The 19611-nt window shown below is 38.1% G+C and overlaps 1 protein-coding gene across 1 annotated transcript; it reads right to left on the minus strand.

The window, feature by feature from the left end:
- Positions 1-484: 484 nt before the first annotated feature.
- LOC139735906 (inactive C-alpha-formylglycine-generating enzyme 2-like) lies at positions 485-15542 on the minus strand. Its single transcript, XM_071646662.1, has 8 exons — positions 15334-15542; positions 10593-10755; positions 5680-5794; positions 4577-4621; positions 3839-4045; positions 3400-3484; positions 2167-2356; positions 485-852 (listed from the first exon to the last, which is right to left on the minus strand). Exons 1-8 carry the CDS (start codon positions 15428-15430, stop codon positions 624-626), a joined length of 1131 nt encoding a protein of 376 aa, XP_071502763.1. The 5' UTR covers positions 15431-15542; the 3' UTR covers positions 485-623.
- Between the last annotated feature and the right edge of the window lie 4069 nt (positions 15543-19611).

A 19611-nucleotide genomic window follows, 5' to 3' on the forward strand; every position in this document is an offset into this window, starting at 1 on the left:
ATTTGACAGACAACTTGGACCATTAGATGGATTAATTAGTTGTTAGTTTGTTAAATGAGTTGGCATTCTACTGTACAAGCCAAAATTTTTGCAGTAGTTTTATTTTGATGAATTTTACAACATGACTGTTTTAAACTGCAAAAAGATAAGAATGTGCAAATACAGAAACCCAGGAAAACAATGCGAAAAATTATCATTTCACAACAAAAAATTAAGCCATGCCAGTGCTGGATCATGCACAACTAGTAAGACTAGCACTTTGTGGGGCGTGACGTAGCAATATCTGGTGCATAACAACACACTTATTGGGTACTTCAAATGAAGATGACACTCTTTGTTTATGTACAGAGAATCACCGAGATTTAAAAAAAAAAAATCAGTGAGTCTGCTAATGTTGTCTCATTCTTCTCTATTATGTAAACAGAGGAGTAATGATTACTGGAACCTTGCAAACATAAAATCAGTAACACCCAAAATTGTCAGACAAGTAGCGATTCGCGAAAGTATCTGTACGCAAAAATTTCAGCTCAAAGAGCATTCAATAAAAGTTTTACTTCCGCTGGGAGTCATTATTTAACACTAGAACAGAAAACACCTATGATTCATGAAAGACTACAGTGCTGTTATAGTTCTTGTTTTCTTTTCTTATTTCCCTTTCCATTCAAGTCAGCTGGGTTGGGTCGTACGACCTTTGCCCCCTCTGGAAGCTCTATTGTGATTGGTTCTTGGTCGTCCTCCGTGGGGGCGTCCTTCTTCTTTCCCTTGGGCTTCTTCTCGCTGGTTCCGGTTGGCATGGAAACGGCACAGCGGAAGCCCAAGTTGTCTGAACCGGCATCTGCCTCATTGCCCATTCTACAAATAAAATGGAAGAAAAGATGTACAGTATGTCCAAAAAAAAAATTACAATCACATTTTCGCGTTGATAACACCCAATATGATAAAACTGTCTAAATGCTACTTCAGGGTCTTGAAATATAACATCTAAGCGCTATTTTGCAGAAACCCCCATTCAATTTGGTTAAGCGGTCACAGAGAAATGTGGATTGTCGTAAAGCATGTCATGAGTCTGATTCTCCCAAGTTTAGCACTTGGATGCTCTTGTGTGTGAACACAATAGACAGAACTTGGAGGGAAGAGATTCGTGACATGCTCTACAAAATTCCTTATTTCTCTTTGACTACTGACACAAATCGAATGGGGTTTTCTGTAAGATGTGGGCAATGAGTTATAGTTTCGTACTCTGAAATTGTATTTGGATTGATTTACTATTTTTAAAATTATCATTGTGGAGGTTCCCGTTGTAATTTTTTTTTTTTTTTTTTTTTGGGGGGGGGGACATAAATGGTAGAGCTCACAAACAAATATCTCTAGTAATCTACTTTGTATCAAGCATTAAAAATACTAAAAGGTCAGTGCAATGGGTATCTAATGAATTAACTTACAAATGGAATCTATGACTTTGGGCAAAAGTGCACATGGTCATTAAAACATTGCAGTTTCCTTTAAAGCATCTACAAATGAAATACATTGAAAGACACCATACGAAACACACGACTAATATTGAAGCATTCTGTATATAGCCGCGAGTTACAGCTAAACTTCAAATAATTTTCTACATGCGTGTAGTGACTTCGTTCTGTGAGATAAGGGATTATGTGCCCTCCACTGTGTGTGCAATGCCATTTTCCATTTTGGGGTTTGAATAATCTTTGAAAGCTTCGATATCATCATCCACAAATATACATGGCTGTACATGTTAGTTGTATTTCTACATCATGTCAAATTTTCTAGCATAATGAAAGAGCACTTGACTAACCGCTTTCAGAAAGCAGAGTGAATAATTGCTACTCTTAACATATGTCAGTATGAAGTTGATGGAATGCATAATTTTCACGAAATACAAATTTTTGTGGAATTCCCTTTATATTTTCTTTATATTGTTGTCCACACATTACATCATAACCTCTTGTAGTCTCCTCATCCTGCAGTTCCAACACCAAAATTTTAAAAATGCATAACTTTTGCATTGATTCTCCAATTTTCCTCAAATTTTTGCATCGATTGTCCGATTTTCCTCAAACTTTTACTGATGTGTTCTACTAATGTTGCTGCTTTCACTCAATCCACATTTCTCTTTGGGTTTTGGTTTCCTTTAAATACACACACCTTGTTGTAACCCTGGTGGCATGGTTGAACTTGCCGTCCTTGGAGTCAATGTAAGATGCCCCCCTCAGCACATAGCGCACCTGGGTGGGGTCTTCTTTCTCTGAGGGTGGGGCATCATCCTTGGCACTGGGGGTGGGGCTGAACCGAGTGGAAGTCCACTCCCACGCATTGCCAATCATATCAAAGAGTCCTGTGATTGGTCGGATACAATTAAGAACTAGTCTCTTTATTCCTACCAGGTAATACACACATTTTTTCTGTTCATGTTAACCTGTTGAAGACTAGTCCCGAGTATACTCCAGCGGGTCTCTGTGGGAAATGCTAGTTATAAAAAAAAAATAAGTTTGTCCTCAATGGCCCGAATTCACGAAGGTGGTACAAATGAAACCATGGTTTAAACCATGGACAAAAACCATGGAGCGCCAGGTGTTGCATGGAATATTTCGTTAAGAAATCAGTCATTTCGTCGATAAAATGATTATTTGGTAATGAAATGACAACACTATGTAACTAAATGAACATTTCGTCCACGAAATGATAATTTCGTTAACGAAACAGTCATTTTGTCGACGAAATGACCAATTTCGTGACGAGATATTCCGTGCAACACTTGGCACTCCATGGTTTTTGTCCATGGCTTAATTTGTACCATCTTCGTGAATTCAAGCCAATGGGTTAATATCTCTCTATCTCTTCATATTTTTCTCTCTCCTTCATTTTCTCCTCTTTTTGTTAGCCTCATTCTTAATCCTCAGCATCAGAAGCAGAATAAAAGCACTAAAAAATATGGAAAGCAAGTGAAAGGATTGATACTGCTCAATTCTAAAGAGCCTACGCAGGGGTAGCCATGTCCAAAGGCGTGGTCTGAGAATTGACTGAAAGTCCATTTGCATATTCGTCTGACGACAATACACATAGCTATACCTGAGGATTTGGCTGATTGCTATCAAACATTGCTCTTCGGATTCATGCTGCCCTCAAAAGCTGGTGTGAAAGTTGTCAGTGCTCCTCAAAGGATATTCAGCTAATCACTTTCTCGTTTAATAGAACACGAAAAGTTTTCCCTGCAGCAGACCTCTTTCTCTTGACTTTATGAGTGCAGGGTGCACTTCATTCATTCATACCTATCAAAGGATGTTGCAAGCCATGCACCTGTGATGTCATGCTACACATATGAGTAATTTCAACCTATCTATACCCAACACCTCTATTGTTTAAAACACCTCCTCCTACCGTAGTCATTCTGGGCTGGGAAAGCATCCACTGGTGCAACACCATGGTAACCATCAGATTTCTTATTTTCCGCCGGAAACTTTCCCTGGAATTTGATGTGCACAGAAACAACAAATCTTTGAAATAAAAATGCCAATAGATAAATGAATAAAGAAATAATAAATGAAATATTTTTTATAATTTTCTATTACAGAGAATTATCAACAATGCCTGCAAACTACCTACTATATACAGACTGTGCATTTTAAATTTATAATACTCCATCAAACAAGAAATAGGAGTCCATCTGCTTTTATTTTTGATATCTTGCCAAGTTTGTAATAAAGCTACACAGAATAATTCAACATACATGTATTCATATAGCTTCTTCTGACCTGTGTGAGAAGCTGTTTGCATGAGAAATCAAACAAATCTGAGATAGATTTATTACAACACATACCTGCCATATATTCATCCTGTTCTTCTCAAACTTGTTGCCCCATGGATACGTTTTTCCCTCCAGTCCGCCTCGGGCGGCATACTCCCACTCTGCCTCGGTGGGCAGCCTCCATCCGTGCCACTGGCAGAAAGCCCTGGCATCAACTTGGCTGACGTGGACCACGGGGTAGTGTAACCTCTTTTCAATGCCGCTTCCCTTTCCTTCTGGCTACAATAAACAGGGAATCACAACAAACAGACAATTATTCCATTGTATGAAGACTAGTTCCAAGTATACTCAGGCAGGTGTCTATGAGCAATGCCTGTTTCAGGAAAATCAGCTCGTCCTCAATGGGCTAAAGAAAGAAACAAATCCTGGCACCATGAATTCCGAAATGACACGTGCAAAGCTCATAATTCATGAAAGTCACATTTATTGGTCAAACATACAATATCATATTCTCAATTGAATTCAAACCATAGCAGAAGTATTGTTTGAAAAACGTCATGATTTCCTCTGCTCACTTTTGAATGAAGATATTGTACACTGTGTTTACAATTACTACTTTAATGCCTGTAATGAACTGTTCTATGAAATGACCATATGCTCTACATACTACATTGTAATTCATCAAATATTAATGATGTGTATATGTATGTTGGATTACAAATGCAATACTTCACACCATAGGGAAGTTGATGGTAATCCCTATTGCTTTTTATTCACCACTGACATTTAAAAAAAAATAATAATACTCACCTTCCTCCAGTGGGCTTGTTCAACTGGAATCCACCATGGGGCACCCTGGAAAATGAAATAAAGATATATTCCAATTTTTTTAATGATGATCCTCATCTATAAATTTCCTTGTTTGTTTATTTGTTTGTGCTGCTTTTTCTTTTAGAGCATGGCAAGTGGTGCAATCTTTTTTTTTTTAGTTCAAAATTGGATTGATATTGAAAATAAGTGAATTCAGACCCTGCTCAACAGTCTTGAGTCACATCCATTATGGTTATGGCACAAAATACATTCTAAGCATGGTTCATTGACACAATGAATGAAAGTTCATACAAAACTGTTGATCCTTTCTCCCAAGTTTAAACCAATCTCAATCATGTTCAGCTTGACTGTCTTCCCAATGGTATTATCCTTTGGGAGTCACCCCTTTTGTACACTGTAATATTGCTTAGGAATTGCTGCATGTTGTATTTATCAATCTGTCAAACTACCCTTGAGAACTGTTCAGTACACTGTTTGTTTCAACCTTAATAAATACTCTGCTTCATTTACCGAATGGCACACATGCAGGATTAGTTTATTCGCTGATTGGCACGCTGGAAAATACTTGCCAATAAACATGGGATTATTTTATTGCCCTATTCCCTATTGTGCCATTTTGGCCTTTTATTGGACTGATGCATATTGTCCCACCTGAGTGGGCTTGCTGACATTACAACTAGACCAAGCTTGCCAGGTTAAAATATCAAAGTGCCCTGGCAAATAAAGGGTTGATATGAGGTATAACGGGTGGAGTATGAACCATCTTAAGATCTTACATTATTAAATTTGTCACCTTTTTTCTTAAATGTGTCACATGAAGTTTTCCATCTATGGATTCACAAAAGTGCAATGTCCACACAGAACAAACTTGATTTCTACCAATATCACAAATCGTGTATATACACAAATGGACACCACATTTGATTTCAATGATCATAAAGAGTGTCTACCACATTCCACATCATGTACAGAACCCTTTAGTGGTAGTAGAGTGTATGCCTCAGCAAAGACATGTCACAAAATCTGAATAATTCATCATTCATCATTAAAATCAGTTAATAATTAAAATCTGGAATGATTACCGGAAGTCTTTGTTCAATCTGCTGCTTTATTTCTTCTGAAACAAACGCATCAAAGACAAAACTCCAAGTGTACTTTTCTGCATCTGTCTTGTACTTTTTGGCACGAATGAACTTTCTGTGAGGGAAAAAATAAGTATAAGAGCAAATTGCAAAAGTGAGAATGATCCAATATCTGTTGCTGTTTCTGTTGTTTTCAACTGTTTCCAGTGAAAAGACCCCCCCCCAACAAAAAAAAAAAAATAATAAATAAAAAATAAAATAAAATGAAATGTACCCATGCAATTCACAGTGAGGTAATGAATTGTACCCTTCAAGCTGATTTCACCAGACGACCAGCCTTAAATGGTGACAGCATGGATGAAATTTGCTTGCTAAAGTGGGCAAGGAATAAAATGTCCGCAGTGATCAAACATCTATAAAAAGAATACTATAGGGTGGTTACCAATTTAATTGCCATTAAATACTAGTAACACTCTATTACTGGTCGCATTTTCTTTTTGATTTTTGATCATTGCATGTACAGTATGTATATGACCAGCAGATCACAGTCTATTACCAGGGGTATATGATGACTGGATTGGGGGAGATAAATGTATCAGTGGCTGACTGGCAATGTGCAATAATTCATGTTGTAGAAGGGCAGGGCATCCATAAATTAATCAAACCCCATAGAATGGGTTGTCCTTCACCTTCCAGGGATATCACACTAAGCCATATGCACCCAGAACAAACACTACAGCAACCATATACTCCGTTTGCTCAGAGCTCCAGCAGCTGTTACACTGTTTTTATCATATGTCAGGTTCTTGTAAGCCTCCTCAGCCTGTCTGCATCCTATGTATAGAATCTGAATGCATATGTCCAATATATGCACTAGAATAACAATACCATCTTGTCCAAAGAGACCACTTTTATAGCTCATTAGTATCCTAATTTATCACAGCAAATTTTGTGCTATATTTTATATCAACTGCATGCTCAAAAGGAATTGACTGGATTAAGGATGACTCCTTTTCAGCTTTAAAGCAACACCAGGCAATAATTTCTGAAAATCTTGACAGAGTAATACCTGTATACATGTATATCAAACACATTTTTGTAATGCTGGACATGTAATGAGCACAGTTTTAGAGAAGATGCCAAGCTTTGCTTTGATGTAAGTTTTATGACGAATGTAATCACAAGAGATGCTTTCATGGTACTGTGGCATTTGTTAATTGGTTTGGGTGGGTTTGTGGGTTTAAACCAAACATGTAAACTTGGCATGCTGTCGATTGAGTTTGGAGAGTTAACATGATGCATAGAGAGTTGAAAGAGTCTTTACATACTGTTGTACCATCTTAGTTACATCTGTATGGACTACTGTAAAAGTGGATATTTTCGCGCGACTAATTTTTCACGCTTGGCCGGGTGAGAAGAGTTTCGCGTCTTTTTAATTGCGCAGAATCAAGACATCACACACAGGAACATATGGCAAGCAAAAATATTAGCGTGCTTTTATTTTTGCGCTAGTTTCTGGTTGCGCGAAATGCGCAAAAATTTCAACACTGCGAAAATTTCCACTTTTACAGTATCAAGTCCTCTGAAATGGAAGCAATAAAGCAAACACAAAATCTACATAATTTAAAAAAAGTAGTATATTCCCACAAATATCAATAAGTTCTAACCATTTAAACCTAAAGAAGCCTCACTAGGCTTCCCATTGGGCACCTTGAAATTATTCTCTCTTTCACTAGCTCGAGATGTTCTTTGCATGGAAAAGCATGAAATACTATCAACAGCTTTACATTATCTGGATTAAAGACCCACTTTCTTGATCAAAAGATGTGGGATTTTGCACAGCCGACTCTTCTGCTCAGACTTCCTTTTGAGCATGGACATAATGACTCGAAGATTTCTATGGGATAGCTACAAGGTTGTACAGTCGAGAGATTTTTTATTCAAGCACAAGTAGTCTGGGGTCTACTTATGCTCGAGTGATCTTAGCTGGGGAGAATGCCACGTGTAACAGCTCTGTATTAGGAAGGCTTTATCTGTGTGCTGGATGTACGGTAACTCTTGTAACCACACACAAGTAAAACTTGTACCCCACAATCAAGGGTGTCTGGAAATGATCTTTTCCATATTTCTGTGTTGTGTCCTTAGTATTGGACGAGCAGTTTTCAGCAGCTTTTTTTTTCTTTTTTTCTTTTTTTGCTACTTTGCATTTTGATTATGATTTCTGACTAAAAACTACTCAATACCCTCTTAATACAAGATAAAAAAAATATGACACTCTGATTGCCTCTTATAATGCAGAGAAACTAAGCATAAATCAGGAAGTTTGACTCCATGATAGGAGGGGAAATGATATCTGGTATCACAGTTACAGCCAGCATTAATATGACAAGGGGAACTGAAAGGTGTTCGTGACCCATTATCTTTAATTCCCGGTAATATAAGTATGGTTTGTATGAAACCAAAGGGGTCATTTTAATCTGTATCTGTGTGTGTGTGTGAGTGTGTTCGTGTTTATGTGCATGCTGGTGATTAACGTACATGTATAGTGAATTATACTGCTTTCACGGTGATAAAAATAAGATTAATTGTATCCATAATAGGTTTTGCTAATACTGTATATCCACTTACAAATACAGCAAAGGTGACGCAATTTTTTTTATAATACTACAAACCATAAATTCACATTAAATTTGGTGCATATCTATCATATCAAAGTAAAGAGATACAAAACTGTACCATAACATGAGAAGAAAAAAAAAGAACACACCAACAAACTCTTTTTGAAATAGTTACTTCACAGCCTTGACTGTCAAAAGTTGTTCTACCAATAGAAAGGAACCAAATTTGGAATAATTATGAACTAGAAATGTCGCTATGGCGACTGATGCCTCCGCCATAATGCACGATTCTCCCAACAGGCGTATAGTACAATGTCTTCACAATGTGTGATCCATGACAGTTTCACATAACTGGCAAAATATTGATATGACAGGTTTGTCAGAAATGACTTGAATGTTCACTTTCCTTGAACTGGGTTTGCTATGACTGTCGAAGAGTGCAGGTACACATATTTTGGGAAGTGAGAATTTTTACTTGAATTCTGACGGACCCTTTTATAAGTTTATGCATTGAGTAATTTCCAAGGTATGAAGAAAGAATGTAATTGCAGTACAAAATAGTTTTTTTTTGTTTTTTTTTTTGGGGGGGGGGGGGGCATTGAAACCTGGCCTTTGACCCTTAACCTTTGACCTTTGACATTCTGGCTGGAAATTTCCTGGAGAATCTCCATCAGGTAATGCATGTATATATATTAAGTTTGAAAACTAATAATGCAAGCATTTCATATACTAGTGTATGAGGGAAATAGTAAAATATTGAGGAGTTGACCTTGACCTTTGACCCCATGACTATTGACCTATGACCCGTAAATTCCCTAGATAATCTCTGCCAGTCAGTACATGCGTATGTACCAAGTTCCATGAAGATACATTGAACCATTTGTGAGAAAAGTGATATTACATTTTCACCTAACCTTTGACCTTTTGACCTTTGACCTTATGACATGAAACTCTCTCTGGAGAATCTTTATGCAGTAGTACATGTCTACACCAAGTTTCAAGAAAATACCTTAGGGCATTGCATAGATATTGGGGGAATAGCAACATTTTTAGCATTTGATCTTGACCTTTTGACCTTTGACCTCTTGCCAATGTCACTAAAATCTACTCAAGTAATTGCCCCATCATATATCATCCTTGGACCAAGTTTGGTGAAAGCTGCTTCATCCAGTTTTGAGTTATCACGTAAACAGATAAATTTCAGGATTTGACCTTGATCTTTGACCTTTGACCTTAGTCCGATTTCACTAAAAAACTAATCAAGTAATTGTCCCATCATACATCATCCTCCGACAAAGTTTGGTGAAATCTGCTCAATCCAGTCTTGAGTTATCGCGTAAACGGATACAATTTCATGATTTGACCTTGACCTTTGACCTTTGACCTTTGGCGGATTTCACCCAAAATCTAATCAACTAGTTGCCCCATCATACTTCATACTTGGACCAAGTTTGGTAGAATTCAAGTCAATATTACTTAAGTTATCGCGTAAACGAAAGCGGACGGACGTACGGACGTACGGACGTACAGACGTACGGACGGACGGACGGACAACCCGAAAACATAATGCCTCCGGCACCACTTCGTGGCGGAGGCATAAAAATATCAAATAGACCTTGAAATTTTCAGTCGGGGAATAAAAGGCACCAGCTTGTATTGTGTTCATATGGCAACTCTCTCTTTTAAATTGTTACCAGTTGTAACAGCATGTGATTTTGACAACATTGCTGTGGTCATTAATGTGAGCAGCATGAAACATACTGGTACATGTAAATACAAGTTTAAAAACTGAATGCAAATATGTCTGGAGTTTCCTCAGTCTACACACTGTGTATTGAGAGACATTGAGTACATATATTTGGTCATTCACTTTACTGTGCCCACAGTGGGTTAAATATTTGGAATATAGGGAATTTGAATATGTATCTGGTATATTATCACATAAAATACAGGTGTTACTAAGGTTAAACAGACCTCCAAACCTTGCGAAGTGAAAAATAGGGATGACATTGCTAAAAAGTACATAGGAAGGAAAGAGCAATTCCCATAGATGTGTGTACATAGTAAAATTATCAAGAAAATAGGAAACTCCTATCAATGAAACAAGAAACCAAAACAGAATGGTTGGGAGGTGAGGGGCATATCTTTTCACTCCATTCCAACATTTTCAAATGTTTTGTGACATGCACATGTTCACTGCAAGATTCTCTTTCCATGGAAATATGATCTACAATAAAAGATATATTAAACATATACATTGTAGTTTAAAATAACCTGATAATACATGACTCTTACCTGAATGCTGCATTTGTAATAGGATATTTGTTGATTTTGAAAGGCTTCACGGACACCTTTCTCTGAACACTTTCACCATCCTTGCCATTCTGGGCTGTGGATCCCATGGTGAACTTTCCCCCTGGCAGCTCAACCATCTCTTCATATTTATCATACTCTGCATCTGTACAAGGATGAAGACACGTTGAAAACTGGATTAGTATTTACTTCTTCTTTATCATTCAACATAGAGAAAGAGGAAATTTCAACAATTACAACTCTCTGTCCCCACCCCCCCCCAAAAAAAAAGGAAAAATAAGAATAGATAAAGCACACACACACACACACACACACACACACAAACAAAAGAAAACATTAATGTTCAATCATTTCAGAACTCATATTTCAATTTTAGAAAAAGAAAGTACATGTACCTTATATTTGCACCTGCAGTTGTTTTTTTATGCATAAGACAATTGTATGATGGAAATTTGTGAATGTGTACGTACAGTCTGTGTGTGTGTGTGTGTGTGTGTGTGTGTGTGTGTGTATGCAGGAGGGTAATCTAACCAAAGAAAGTGATTGTAGATTGTGGGCCTCTCTTTAGCTCTAATGAATAATACAATATGACACTCCAATTTGTCATAATTCATCCAAAATAATGTCCTAGAGCTATCAATCTTGCATTATTGATTCTGATGATCTCACAAGAAAATGCTCTGAAACATTTGTAGTTCTAACAAGTTTGTTTGTTTGTTTGTTTGGTGGTTTTTTTTTTTCAAACTAATACTGCATTTAAGCATTGGAACTGTGTCATGTTGCCTTAGCCTGAGCTATTTTACTTTATACATGACAAAGTCAACTAACTATCACTTTGAACTTGCATATTTTACACTGTACACACAATGCCAGTACAGTAACAATAATGGTGGAAGGGACCCTTGTGACCAAAAGATAACACAGGAAATCTGTTTAAATAACCCTATACCCAACAAACCATAGTGGGCTTACTGTCATTTCATAAAGTATGTCACTCGAATAGCAATCCTCACTTTTTGTTGTGTTTTTTTCAATCTCTTGTTGAAGTGAAAACTCTGAGATTATGGGATTAATAAACTTGAAGGCTCAGTGAATCCCTGCACCACGTCAACTTAAAGCATGAACAGTTTGTGAATTACGATAATGTGTATCCATTTAGGGTCCCGAACACAGAACGATATTCTACAGGATGTACAGATCAGTTACATAAGATCTGATGTGCAATATTCTGGGACACACCAGATCTTTTCAAAACATGTGAAGCAGAACGCTGCTCCAGGGAAAACATGGTATACTCAGCACTAAAAGCCAGTCTAGCCATCTCACTGGAACACTGCCCTTTAGTATTTCCTTTCTACTCCAGGCATTCACCTATTAAGGTGGATTCTCATTGTAAAAAGTGTAATCTGCTGGCTTTCACTGATCATGGGACCTCTAGCCAGGACTGCAATGCTTCCCTTGCCTTCTTTGTGTGATGATGAATTGTATACCAAGACTTCACAGAAGGTGACACAGTTTAGATCATAGACTTCTTTAGAAACATTGTTGATAGTGTGAAATCCAGACAGACATGATTAAATGAATAAATAAGTTTGCCAAAATAAAACTATATAATAACTTACAGAATAATGCTGACTGATAACACTGTTTAGTTTAGTGTATAAGATATAGGTGGGATATTTCAGAAGTGGAAGAATGTGGCATGATTTTAAATGAGATATGGTTGAGAACCCAAAGCATCAAGACAGCGAGATACAAATCATTTACTATGTATGATAGCCCTACTACATATCGACCACCTTCTTTAAACCGACCGCGTATAAATGGCACACTGAACGCTTTAATTTAGTACGCACTTCACTGCCCGCAAAGCACATAAAAATGGATTGGCTTTGACTGTTGATGAGGATGGTGTGGGAAAACGCGAAAATTCACTGTTCATTAATGGTTTTAATCAAGGACAAAATTTCGAATATTTTCACCGAATCGTAATGACAGCACAATGTAATGTCTATGGAAGTTTCTAAAAAGCTTCATACAACACGGTGTTCAATACAACTCGGTTTGCGTGCATTGTCAATGCAAAAACAGCAGTCGATCCTAATAACGAGATTTACCGCGGAGAGCTGAAACGAGGCCACGCAAGTTCGTCGGCGATATTTTTGCACTGAAACTTCGAATCAAAAGTTAAAAGGGAACAACGGCATTTGATAGAGCTGGATTTTCTCAATCACGTAGGTCAAGTTTTTTACGTCAATTTCAGTGTTAAATATTCTTATCAAGCAAATAAACATTAGGAGGTCGATGAGTAGTAGGTCCAACCCTATATGCCACCATGCCTACTTTGCAGAAGTGGTTAGGACCAAAATCACTTTAAAAAAAAAAAAAGAAGTATTGCACTGTGTGGAAACTTATTCTGAAATTGTTATATAGAAGCATATCCTCCCCTCTACAAGTACATGTACATGTAACCTCTATACACCAATGCATCAGCCCACATGCATATCACATACAAACATTTCATACACAAATACACACATCCACATATAGGCATACACATAATCATGTTTCTGTATAGATCTCAAAACAATAAAATATCACATCACACAGCTTTGCATTAACCTGCTCTTCAACTTCTCAATGACTGGCCTTTACAATACTGGAAACTTTTTAAATCACTGCATGAAGCCTAAATAATCCATTTGTACAGAATGGCATGTGAACATAGTCAGTTATCAGTCATTGTTTTTTTCATTTGCATACATACTATAAAAGTGGAAAGTGAAGCAACTTATGTTTACGAATGCTGATATGTGTGCCTCTTTGAGTGTGCTAGACTAGAGAACTGATTGAACCTGAGCCCTACACTGAATGGGAATTCTATAAGTGTGAAGCTGAATACCAAATATTTAAGACACATTGTATACAAGAAAACCACAAGTCAGCATTTACAAGGAATGGTTTCCTATATTACATCTAATGACGGCTTAATTCATACACATATCTAGTGCATTCCATGCTACTAATTAATGTTTTAATCCTCAAGTTTGGAGAACCACACTGTATATTTAATAATAAAAGTCACTAACCATGTCTTTGCATTCATTATTGTGTCATAGTCAGGTGTCTTTAGATCAGCACGATTGCTTTGAAGTACAATACCTAGAAATCTAGGCAGTTATATATATATTATAAATATATGCAGAGACTCCAACCCCAAGCACCTTCTGATCTGGAGATTCTCCCGCCTGAAACCCCTAGCAAACAGGAGATTCCAACTTGATGTGCACGAAGCGCGAAGTTCCTTGATGCCGGGGTCCAACTCTAGGGTCCTAGATGTTATCTTGTGCTATCTAAGGCTTATTTTACAACATACGATGACACAGAGTAAGAAATCATTTCAAGCGGGAGAAATTATATCTCAAGCGGGAGAGCAGGAGATTTTGCAAAAATGGGCTTTCGGCGGGAGATCTCCTGTTGAAAGCGGGAGAGTTGGAGTCTCTGTATATGTAATTTTGTACTGGTACATACATGTAGAAAGTTTACAATGGACATCTACAGTATACTTTTACTTCTACTTAACAGACAGAATAATCAGCTCATTGATTGCAGTCACTCACCACTAGGACAAAGAAGGACAAGAAGAAGACTACGTTGAGTCTTTGTAGATGTCTATGGTACCTCATTCAAATACAATTACAAATACAATGTATTTGGTGTAGCACTTCACATCAAATTCTGCAACATAATACTACATTACTAGTCAACATCTTGAAATCTAAGCACAATTATATAAATGCAAGAGAAAACCTTAAACAACAATATTGTGCATGGGGTATATCTCCAAGGTTCTATGAAAAGATGCAATTTGTTGCTGTCAACAAAAGCCTTGTTGTTTTAACATTTCCAACACAGTGAACTAGATTTCTAGATAGACCTATGGACATGGGTCATGGCTAACCGCAGCAGCGACCCCATACGGACAAATACGTACCGTAAAGGGCTGTTACTGTGTTACAGCGCCCCGCGACGGGGTTAGGTCATGGCTAGCCCCGGAGACCGCGCCGCCAGGCGCGGTCCTGGCGGCTTCCCCCCAGTTTCGCTAATGTGAGAGCTCCCCTATTCTGTGTGCTTGTGCGAGTGATTGTGAATTCTGTGAACATCGGTGAGCTGCTTATAAGACATCATTTTGTGCATCACAAGCAATGAAATGCCTCAAACAGTCGCCGATGATAGTCATTTAGGTTTCATCGACCCATGTAAGTATTCCTAGTAGTTTCTGTTGAAAATTTAAGGAAATATAGCGCCGCAAAGGCACCCGTTTGTTCAACATGAAGATCTGAAATGGGAGCACGGCGCAGCCGCCACACTGCGTGTGGCGGCTGTCGCAGTTAGGTCATGGCAAGCTACAGTACAATCAACAGAATCTTCAGCCAGCTTAATTTAAGTTTAGGTCTGATGTCAATACATTGCTGGCTTTTGCAAGTCGTTCAAGTCGCCAGAAAAGTCTGCTATCACTTCTGTGAGTTCTAGAATGTTAGAAATCCGGGCGGGTAAATGGAGCATTCTTCTTACTTAGTCTACAAGTGGTCTACGTTAATAGATCTACACACAATTATCACAACCGGCTACACAGGCAAGTGACGCTGAACCCAGGGGATCAGGGGATATCACACCGGCCGCTGCCGGCTCGGAACCACATAACGTTCCGATGGTAACCTACCTGCGGGTGCTTTATCTTTAGTTAACGCATTTGCGCTCAAAACAGCACACAGTATGGCGACAAATGTGAAGATCAGCGATTTCTTGTGTAGTTCCATGATGTCATGAGCAATGCAGAGAAGTCAAGACTCCGCTGCAGCTTCCAAAACGTCGCCTTTGTAAACCTCTGTAGGGTGGCAGCAAGCAGCAGTACGACGACTCGAGCATGCACTTCGCTTCGCCTGTGAAGAAATATTACCAGTATGCGTTCGCGTATGCAAGCAAAGATTGAGTGTACGATCTGTGCAGCGCGTTTGGTCGCTACGCATGTGGTGCACAGACTCCCCACCCACATACGCTTTTTGCGACGAGGAGGGGCCGGTTTGGGAGGGGGGGGGGGGGGAGGGGAGGTGGAGTGTAGAAGAGAGGGGCAGGGGAGGGGCGGGGCGGGGCAGGGGCGGGGCATGGTATGGAAGGGGGCGGAGCGTGATGGCTAATGCACACAAGTACAGTACTACCATAGAGTTGGATTATAACAGCTCTATGAGTACTACCAAGGAGGTTCGAGAAATGGGAGTCAAATTGGATCTGCCGCTCAGATGCGAAGACAATTGACTCGTGTCTCATTGCATAATCACCAGCCACTTTCCAAGGAAGATTGTGTGATGGTAATTACTTTTCGCTATCCCTACTTACAAACGATGGGCGGTAGACAATGGTAAAGGCACGGGGGTGTGCGAATAGAAATTGCTCAAATATTGCTGAAATAGATATCAAAATAACTCGACTGTACGTGTCTGTACGCTAATCTGACATATTAATTCATAAAGAACTATACTTGAAGATGATACCATATTAGTTTCATTTGGCGGAAATAAGGAGAAAAGTGATAAAACCGGCTTTCCATGAGGGTAAAATTTCAAACACTTTCACAAAATACAGGTCAGATTTACACTTTTGCACATATTTTCGAACGGAATTGACTTTTGTTTTATATGCTTTATTATTAGGTGAAATTTCATTGCATTTGATATACGAGCAGCATATATCCGATATTATGTGTTAGCGTTAAAAATTAATCTTCAGATTGCTCAGAAAGATGGCGGCTTCAAGCATCGAACATCGAAGGCACAAATGCTCCTGTGTAATTCTTTTGTCCATCCACAGAAAACTGACAGCTGATTGAATAATTATAGTTAGTTGTAACTCCATCTCTCGAACCTCCTTGGTACTACTCGGTAGTAGTAGGCGATACGCTGCCATTTTACGGCAATGATCGCCTAGAGCTGCTACTAAAGTATCCATTCATTTCCATAACGAATGACATTGTACAAAAAAGTAATAGACATTGTTCAAAATATTTTGGTGGTAGGGCCTATTTGTATTTGAGCATTTCCACAGTAAAAGGGTTCTTTTTCAGGGATGCATCTTTATTTTCTGTTTCCAATGTGCTTCCTCCAACAATAATTCAATATTTGATTTGATTTGATTTGATTTGATTTGATTTATTCATTCTCCGTATGACAACATTTACATTTTTTTTCAACATAATCAAACATAATGATATACAAATATGAAACTCATTATAGCTAGTTTCAACAATTTCAACAATTTTGATTACAAATGCATTTAAGACAACATTACGATACATGTGATACGAATTACCATACAGAACGGTCGCCAATAATAAGCTGATCTTCTTTTTGCCCCAACATGTCGCATTTGGGTCTGCCCATGTTACATACATTCACCACGAAATCTAGAAATAGTAACGGATAAAACACACTGCTCAATAAGATTTTAGAGAGCCTGTTATTATCTTTTCCAATAGGTATTACGCCATTCAATTGAAAAACAATAGTTTCTATGAACATTCATAATTTGACCTTCATGTTAGTTCACATATTTCTGTCCAGCGCAGTACTATACGTTCACCCATTTTTTGTTTTCATTTTGGCATAAATTCTTATAGATAACTTGTTTGAAGAAATTTTTAGGCAAAGTAAGGTTGTCTCTTATTGAAGTGCTCTAGAAAATCATATTGTGTGTATGTGGGGGGGGGGGGGGGGGGGGGGCTAACGCACATTGGAAACAGAAGATAAACCGATACCCCTTAAAAGTGAAATGTGTGGTCTGCTAAAGCTATGCATAAACTCCTGTCATTTACATGTGGTTGTATAGTGCATTCCCCGTTTTCTTTTCTCCCTTCCTGTTTTATCTGTCTGTATTATTCATTGTATTTATCGTATTTTTTTTTAAACTTTCCTTTGTTATTTGTATTCAGTGCCAAATGTTACGTACCTATAATATAGCCTTTACTTGAAAAGAAAATTCAGTGCAAACTTATGCGCAGATCAATAGCAGACCGGTCACTGAGTGATGACATTGTCATCACCTCTGATTTGAATAGTTGCACGAGACTGTACTATGATGACAACTATTTACGTAATCACTGAGAAATGTTATAATTCCTGACAACTTCCTCATTCTTTATCTACAAAACTGTAAGTGTTTGTGGAGTTTTATGTCACATTAACATTAACGAGTATCAGTCCATGCACATAGGTTCGTAATATCAAATCTTAATCATTGCATGTCGTCTCCACAGCAACTCCTCGTGACGCTTCTCGACAAGTACACGCAGCAATTAACACGAATTGTGTGATGTTCGTTATTCCGAATGTTCGAAAATGAATTAAGGTCCCCCCCCCCCCAGGTTAGTTAAATTGTGATTAAAAAACAAAACAAAACGTGTTAACCGAATACTCGGAATTACAAACAGCATAAGAAAAACATTCATTTTCGAAACTGTGAAACTTCGGAATGACGAATCTTATTTTATTTCCAGAATGATAACGAACCTTCGGAATAACGAACTGTAACCATCATGTAAAACGCATCATCGTGATACTCTATAAGAGTCTGGTCAAAGTGTCACGAATAAAGCTCTCTGACAGTTTCTTCCCTGGATTTTTTGTATACATCCCCGCAAGATAAATGCTGTCATAGTGTCATGCCTTTTTCATTCAATTCCGGCAACTCTCACGATATCACTCTATCAAAATAGTATCATAGAATAGTATTATAGCTATCATTCACATAGGTATGTATTCACACCACGACGCAGTGTGGCGTATTGCAAAGTCGCGGAGGTGAAACAGAAAGTACAATATCATTGAACACTCTGGAGTACACACGGGAGTAAATTGAGTGATTTTAGTAACTCGAATAAGATGCATTTAAGGACATGTCAAATTGGTGTCAAGGGACAGGGTCTTCAATATGTCGGCTATGTCGGCTATACACATTGCTATGACATGCTTAATTGGAATAAAATAGTTAAAAAAGAGAAGAAGAAGCAATTACGTAGAAGGGATGCACCATCGCAGGAAGAAATTGTCAAAGAAGTGTGTCAGAGCGGTTTTTGTGTTAACATAAACATAAAGTGCAGACTTATCTCGGAAAGGTGATCACTGTGATCATTAAAGTGTACGGGATGTTCAATAGGCAAAAGGTAGCACGTCATATAAAAACCACGACTGAAAGACATGCTTGAATTGCATCTGCGATAGTTTTATTCTATGCATAAGATGCTCGATAATTCGAGTAACAACAATCTAAGCATATCCCATATAGGCCTACGCACGGCTCGACACTCACATTCTTCTCTGGCTCGGGTCACTAAAAACTTTGAATTTGAAATTTTGATGGCCCGAAAAAGAAATGTAGAGTGGCCCGAAATAAAAGGAATGCAGAATTTCCTTTTTGAATTCTATAGCTGCCCAATCGGACGACCAAAAGATAACCTGCTTTTAAATTTGGTGGCCACACGTATTTCGAGTGGCCCCGGGCCACTGGGCAATACTGGGCCAACGCTGATGTCGAGCCGTTATAAGCCTATACATGTATCACTTCTATATCAGTTAAAGTTAAGGCAACGTCATGCTTATTAAATATAACTGTTATATATAGATAGCATAAAATCATTGATATACCGGTAGAAGTTTCATTCTAATCAGACATGGAACATGAAAGTTATGTAGAATTTCAAAGATTCACTGGTTTTCATGAAATAGTATAAAGGTGCATAGAAATGATACAAAACAAAAACATAATGAACTCTTCAATTGGTCTGCACCTGAAATACCATCAGAGTCATTTTGATCTCGTAATTCATTCTCCACAGTACCTTCCCTTCGAGAAGTAATGATTTGCGCAGTTATCACTTTATAAACGGATTGAGTATTTCAGACGAATGATTTCACTTTCAATTTCATATATATTGTAGAAAGTGAATTTG

Source organism: Diadema antillarum, unplaced genomic scaffold, assembly GCF_040938485.1.
Source record: "Diadema antillarum isolate AM-2024a unplaced genomic scaffold, OU_Dant_1.0 seq00000604_RagTag, whole genome shotgun sequence".
Classification (NCBI taxonomy): domain Eukaryota; kingdom Metazoa; phylum Echinodermata; class Echinoidea; order Diadematoida; family Diadematidae; genus Diadema; species Diadema antillarum.